The sequence below is a fragment of the Miscanthus floridulus genome, chromosome 16, assembly GCF_019320115.1.
Source record: "Miscanthus floridulus cultivar M001 chromosome 16, ASM1932011v1, whole genome shotgun sequence".
In the NCBI taxonomy this organism is placed as follows: domain Eukaryota; kingdom Viridiplantae; phylum Streptophyta; class Magnoliopsida; order Poales; family Poaceae; genus Miscanthus; species Miscanthus floridulus.
In genome coordinates, this window is record NC_089595.1 from 8,074,502 (window position 1) to 8,081,878 (window position 7,377).

The following is a 7,377-nucleotide window of genomic DNA, read 5'->3' on the forward strand; positions in this document are numbered from 1 at the left end:
TCTGATCTTTTTGTGTGCAGAGTAGTTCTCTATCCTCAGATTCAGTTATAGGTCAGAGAAACACTAACGCATGGAAGATGTGGTCTTGACAGGAAAGCATCACTCTGTTTAGTATTTGATATTGCAGAGAAGGATGGGCCATGTTCGGTTGGTCAATCAGCAAGTAATCAGTTCTACATCCAATTCTTAACCTAGTAGGGAATCTGTTTGCCACCCTCCTGAATCCGCCACTGCTCGTGAAAAATGTTGCCAGCTTGCTGTAGTTATTATTATTTCTGTTTTGGAGCCTTAGTATACTTATAGTATAATCTTTCATGTTTCCTTCAGGCTTGATTGAGCATTGACTAGTTTATGCTCAGAGACTTTTTCTTGAAAACATGTTCAGAGACTATCACAAAGAAACACCCTCATCTTTCAGCTCATCCCCTCAGTTTATGTTTAATTTGAGATGGTCTTAGTTTGTTTAGCTAAAGCTTATTCCCTTGTTTATTGAGCAGTTCTGATGAATAGATCATGTGGAATCACAATTAGTGCACGGATTATTTTACTTCCTATGCAGTTTTTTAACAACAGTCAAGATGAAACTGCATATTTCACAATGATGTTAAACAGAGAGAATGTATCAAATGCAGTTGTGATGATCCGGCCATCACTCTTGCAATCGGGTCCAGAGCCAGTTCTGTTGGATGTAACTGCAATTGCAGCTGATAGGATCCTTTTGTTGGATCCTTATTTTATTCTTGTCATATTCCATGGGATTACAATTGCAGAGTGGTGAAAGGCTGGTTACCAAGATCAAGAAGGCCATGAGGTAATATATTAGTCAACCAAAACCTAATATATATTAGAATTGGTCTGTGTTGAGCTGCATGTAGCTTTTATTCTATGCATTTGTACTTATGGCTACAAATAACCGTATCCAACCAACTAATTCACCAACTTTTGGTATTACACGTTTAGACCTATCATCCTCTACTCCCCATCCAATAGGAACACAAACCATAGGTAATTTACAATACAAACAAGCGGTAATGATTCTACATCAAATAATGGTTCAACAAATGATTTTTGACTTAGGTACAAATTCACCAGCTACTTTCTTCACACCATCTGCTGATTTACCTGTTAGTAAGCCGCTACGCCCTCTCATAACCAGAAACTCAACTAAATAAGTGTCTATGGTGAAAGCCACTTTTGTGTAAACAGGAGTTCGATCCGGTCACCAACCTCCAAATTCCATTTACCTTTGTCTAGAGTCACCGCCATCTAAATCTCTGTCAGGAAACTTTCATAGGGGAGTTTCTCATCAAAACAGAACCCAGCCTTGATGACTAGAAGTATGAAGGAAACTAACTAATTTAGTAGTAATTTGTTTTATATTTGTGAAAATCATGGTAACATTTATTGCTTATTAGAGGAGAAAGGATACAAAAGACTAGCCAAACAAGGCCCTACCTTGTGATGCTGGCCGTCATGTCGTTCAACGGCGGCGCGGCGTGCTCCTGGCCGCCGTGGCCGGCCACGCGCTCGGCTTCCTCTCCTCACCCGGAGGCCTGGACATGGGGCCGGCGCCGCCCGTGGGCGCGACCTCATGCAGCTAGTCTCAATCACCACAGGTGCTTCACTCTCTTCTCGGCAGCAAGGCGCGCGTATACTCCACGTACCCTCTCTTACTGCCATGGCCTCTATTTCTTCATTGCCGCCAACATGCTCCACCGCTCATTGAATTGAAGGCGCCGTCCATGTTCACCTTATGTCATCCCTCCTCTAGTGGCAGTGGCATGGGGGCGTTTCTTCCTTCCTCGGCTCCCTCCTCCATGCAACGCTTGCCCCGTCCTCATTGGATCTTTGTGGAGCTTCATGCCTCCAAGCCTACCACCACCCCCGTCTTGGCACCTCAGAGTGCACTGTCACCCCGGCCCGTCGTCCACCCTCCCCACGACCAGGTCTGCCAGGTCTTTGAAGATTGCTTCGCTGATTTGATTTTGTTGTGTGAATTCTCTTTGTTTTTGCCCCTTCTGCTCTTGCTTGCTTCGTCAGTGCCTGGGCTCTTCTCGTGCCTATCATGCTGCGCGCGGCAAATCAGGAATGGACGATGGGGAATACTGGAGGTCGAGATACAGATGCTGTTGGAGACATTTTTTTTCCTCCTCAAATGCTAAATCGGATTATGCTGAGGGATTTAGAAAGCCTGTTGCAGCTGCGGTAGTATTTGTCATCAGGCTTGTTGTGATACCGTTTCAGTTTTTGTACCAGAAACATTGTATAACGTTTAAACGATGTATAAATAAAAGCTAAAAGAGACTTTAGGTGAACAGTGTATGTTCCACGATAATTTTTTAGGGCATTTTTTTTAGGGCAAATGTTCCACGATAATATGCTTGATTACTTCACGCACGACATCTATTAACTAGTTGGCTTGATATCACAAGCATATACATGTCAACATAACTAGATAGTGGTTCCACATAACAAGAGAAACACAACAATTTGGGAACACTATTACTTCTCTACCCCAGCAGGGTACTGCACAACTTATTGGTAGACGCAGCATCAGTTAATCAGATCAGATATGGCCACACCGAAGCATGCACATCTATGTAACTGCAAACTTAAGAGGGGTCCATTATTGACCAAGAAACCTTCACGCGCATCATAGTGACACCAACTGTGATTACAGCTTCTTCTCTGCCTTTCATCCTTGGTGGAAATCCAATTCTGCGTACAGATTCACCATCACCAGTCTTTGCAACAATTACCAGCATATCCTTTACAAAGACAGACACAACAGGTCGCTTAAGTTGGATAACTCCATGACCATCACCAGGCACTTTGCTATCATAAAGCACAATGCTTTTCTTGATGCTGGAGGTGTGGGCAGTGATTTTTCCATCAAAATGTCCCTCTAGAACTTCAACTGCAATAGTTGCCTCCACTGCAATAGGTGCAACTGCATACATCACATCCACAGTACTGAGCCTTGTTGAAAGAGAATTGCTTTGAAGCTCACATTTCTTCAATGATCGGTGAACTGTGCCTTTGATAAACAACACTCCTTTGCTGAGTTCTCTGTCCTGCCCATGACGACCCTTTATCTTCAGATCAATCTCAACATACATAGCGTCTAATAATGCAAGTCCTCGTTTTGGGCCAGTCAAGATCAAAGGAGTATCCTGCAAAAGGGTTTACATGATAGGTCAGTGACATATTATTCCAAATACAATGCGTTGTGAAAAAAGTGGATGAAATTTAAGCCACACAGCACACTGAAGATGTTCCTCTTCTAGATGAGGCAGCTGGCACTGGTCCAGCAGATATGGATCATCTAGTTTTACCATTTACAACCATGCAAATATAGAATGCTAGCCCAACAGAGTCTACAAACAAGCACTAAAAACAAGCATGGCAAGTTTTCTAAACACCTTTATTTTATTACGATTGCGATTATGGTGCGGCCAGCTAATGTTTGCATGAAATAAATTAGTGGCATCCAAAATTTTAACTTCCATCACCATGGATTCAAACAGCAGATGACGATGGGAATTACGTATACTTATTGAAGACATCTGGCAGATACATTCTCAACCCATAGAAATCAATTTGAATGTCAGTATATAGATTTTAGCCTTATGATCTTGGTACAAAATATAGGGTGTAATATTTATTGAAACAAAAAGTAAGTAATGCATTGTTTGTTTGTTGGGAAGAGAAGGAGCTGTACCTTAGAGTTAATGAGTTGGCATCGGTCTCTGGGGCGGCGGTAGAGATAAACACACTTCTTGTCAATGCAGTCCCGGGCAATAACAGTGCCATACACTCGGATCGGGTAGCCGACATCCGAAGAGGCTATCTTGACAGATAAGATGTTTACTCCCCCGCAAAGCATGTGTGGCTTGTTCATTTCGAATGCATCATCATCAGTAAATCTCATCGGACCATGGGGCGCTGTACCACAGGAAAACCACAAAGTAAACAAGGTAGCTTGAATTCATGCTTACAATAAATAATAGTTCTAGCAAAACTAGATGAAAGTGCAAACACAATCATATAATATAATCAAGCAAAGAAAAAAAAAAGAGAAAAGAGAAAAGAGAAGCTCTAGCAGCAGTAGTAACATTGCCGGAAGAATCGTGGGCGACTTACATTCCTCGTCGAGGTCGAAACTTGCGAGGTTGACGAAGCAGAGCCGGTTGTAGTAGATGCCCTTCTGCTTGGGGTCGAAGTCGAGGATGCGAGCCTCCGCTTCCCGCCGCCGACCTTCGGGGTCCCCCGCCTCCTGGAGACGACGCGCCTTCTCCAACGCTTCCTTCCTGAGCCTCTCCGCCTCGGCCGCCCGGTCGGCCTCGATCATGCCGGAGAAATCCGGAGTCCTCATCTCAGAGGCGAGCCGGACGTACTCCCGCCCCAAGCGCAGCAGCTCCTCGTTGGCCTCGCCTCGCTTCACCGTCTCGTCCCATGCTTGCTCACGGAGCCGCGCCGACTCCGCCGCTCGGTCGGCCTCGCTCAGGCCTGATAGATCAGGATACTCCACCGCAGAAGGACTCCCGTCCCGACGAGGATAGACGATCTTGTTCAGGTCCGCGATCTGCTGGCTCAACGCGTCCAAGCGCTTCTCCATCGCCAGCGACTCTGCCCACGTAGGCGCCTTCGGCTCCAAACCCGACCCCGCCTCCGCCTCTACTTCCGCCATGATGAACACGCCGCCGACAAGGAAGGATTGGGGGATTTTTTTTTTTTTCAGAATCAGAAGCAGGAAAAGAAAGAAAAGAGCCGATCTAGGGTTTGCGAAGGCGAGAGCCGCCGATACCCATTGCTTTCTAAGGGTCAAAGGGCCCTATGAAGCCCGGACAGGATCGAATCGGGTCAGCCCACAGCTAAATTTCTATGCAAATTGACCAGCCCACTGGCCCAGGATGTCCGGTGGGAGGGAATCGGACACCTCGACAAAGCACGCTCCGTCATCAACATATATCCTCTTCTACTCCTTTCTATATTGCAATTGCAAGCAATGGAATAAAAAGTAATACCATCATAATTTAAATTTGAATGTATAATTTTTTTGAGTGTATGTATACTGTACCATAAAAAATAATATTTTAAATGTTGTATTTAGAACGTTTTGTTTGTAATCATCACTATTATTGTATGATAAGTGTTCATAAAGCATGAGCAATTAGAACATAATTTAAGTTTTTATATGTAAAATCGAAACAACCTACTTCATACCACAATAACCATGTTCACTACCGGTTATCTATTCTACTGAGTGTCGGTGTAGAAAGTGACCAACACGTAAATATTTGTAGTTTTGCCGTACGATGTGATCGGAGGTGGCCTAGCACTCAATGACACATGGTTTATACTGGTTCAGGCAACGTGCCCTACGTCCAGTTTGAGTCAGTCGGTGACTTTATTCCTGAGCCCAGGTGCTCGAAGTTTGCAGTGGGGTTACAAACGAGAAGGAGAAAGATGGAGGGTACAAGAGGTCCGATCGAGCTTTGGTCAGAGGGGCCGAGAGTGACGGGAGCTCCGCTAGGTGCAATGTGTTCGAGCGTGTGCTCGGGGTTTGAACCTGGTGGTTCTGTTGTTGTGTCCTAGTGAACTTGATCGATCTGAATCAACCTATCTGTTGGAAGAGAGCGCATCCCCTTTTATAGATGAAGGGGATGACCTTACAAGTGAGAGGAAGAGTGTACGTTCGCTGCTAAGTCTTGCTGCCCACGTCGGCGGGTACAAGATGATGGTAGACGCCCATAATACTGTTGAATGTCAGATGCACGTGGGAGGTTGCGTCGTCTTCTTCAGGTATGACAGATGTTGGTACCTGTTATACGGTTGATGCCGAGAGACATGCAGGGGGTTTTACCATGTTCGCCTGGCACGGTAAATGCCGGCGTCCACAACACTGTCGATGCCTCAGAGGCACGTGGGGGGAGCCTTACCGTATTTGTCTGGTATGGGAGTTGATGGCGCCCACAACACTGTAGGGGGAAATATCGGCGCCTACAACACTGCTTGCGTTCTGCCATGCCAGGCAGGTCACAGGGTACTGTCTGGCAGGTGCACAGGGTACGGTCCCTGGTATTGCGGTTTGACTTGTGTACCCTGCCTTACTTTCTCCGTCCGTTTCCTGGTCCTTACCGAGCGGGCGTCCCCGATCGGTCGGTCCCAGTCGGCTCTGATTGCGCTAGTCGAAGAGGAGCCGTAAGCAGGGGCTCGGCGCATTCCCGGTCGAAGAAGCGGATCGGAGTCGAAAGTGGTGTTTGGCCAGGCCTTCCGGTCGGAGAGGCCGTCCGGAGGTGGGCTGGAGACCGAAGCGAGCGCTCCGGTCGGAGAGGCGGGCCGGAGTCGGAAGCGGGCGCCGTTCCTCCTCGGCCAGGCCTTCCGGTCGGTGATTGGATCGCCCTTCTGGCCTGTTGTTTAGGTATTTGGGCCGGCCCATTAGTTGCGCGTTGCTCGCAACGTTGTCTGTTGGGCCGAGCTTTTGTTGGGAAGCCGGTCTACGAGGGACCCCGGGTTTATGAACCCGACACTGAGTCTTTTGTTTGTGACACACTTTAAATAGTCATGTGGTCATGCATAGTGCTGCCCTAAGGGAGGGGTAGGAGGTGCGATGGCCGAGGGCCCAGGCGGGATGGGGGCCCAAGTCCAAGTATATAAGACCCCATACCCTTTAGCTATAGTCCATTAGAATTTAGGATTAATGAGAAGGTGCAGCAGCCAGCAGGCCAGCAGCCCATCAGCGTCGGCCTCTTTCTTTTCAGGAGGCGAGGAGCCGAGCCGCCAACGCCACAGCCCCGCATAACGATCGCGACTTCTGCAGCCCCGCACAGCGATCGTGACCAGACTTCCGTAAACGGCGAGATGGCGAGACGCAACGTCGATCGGGCGATCACCACGCGACAAGGCAGCCGAGGCAGGGCTCGACGAGGACGACGAGTCGACGACATCTGAATATCTGATCTTGGTTATTGCCTTCTGCCCTTTTTGTGATTTTTGAATCTTGGTTCTAAATCAGTTCATGTCCAAATTGTCTAGGCCCTAGGTTTTTTTTCCTTGTTCAATTTTTATCTAGTACTTTATACTCATATAGTTATGTTTTTCTTGTAATTTATGTCAGGTGTAAGAATTTTAGAAGGTTACCTTAGAAACATTTGTCAGGGGCTATGAAAAGAAAACGGAAAAAACAAGAAGAACAGTTTGTTCAGTCACAGCAAGGTGCTTTAGATAAGTTTTTTTAACTTCAAGTAGTGCTGTGCGTGATGACAACCCTATAGATGCACCTGATAATCAAGAAGAAGAGCAATAACAAGTTAATGATAATTTAAGTCTACGTTGTTTCTCACTCTCGATAATTATAAGACATGTTAAATTAAA

General features: G+C 46.4%; 1 protein-coding gene across 1 annotated transcript; it reads right to left on the bottom strand.

Moving 5' to 3' along the window:
• Nucleotides 1-2,311: 2,311 nt before the first annotated feature.
• Nucleotides 2,312-4,816, bottom strand: LOC136513447 (uncharacterized). The gene is made up of 3 exons (XM_066507450.1): nucleotides 4,144-4,816; nucleotides 3,722-3,945; nucleotides 2,312-3,173 (listed from the first exon to the last, which is right to left on the bottom strand). The coding sequence occupies exons 1-3, from the start codon at nucleotides 4,688-4,690 to the stop codon at nucleotides 2,613-2,615; spliced, it is 1,332 nt and encodes a 443-aa protein (XP_066363547.1). The 5' UTR covers nucleotides 4,691-4,816; the 3' UTR covers nucleotides 2,312-2,612.
• Between the last annotated feature and the right edge of the window lie 2,561 nt (nucleotides 4,817-7,377).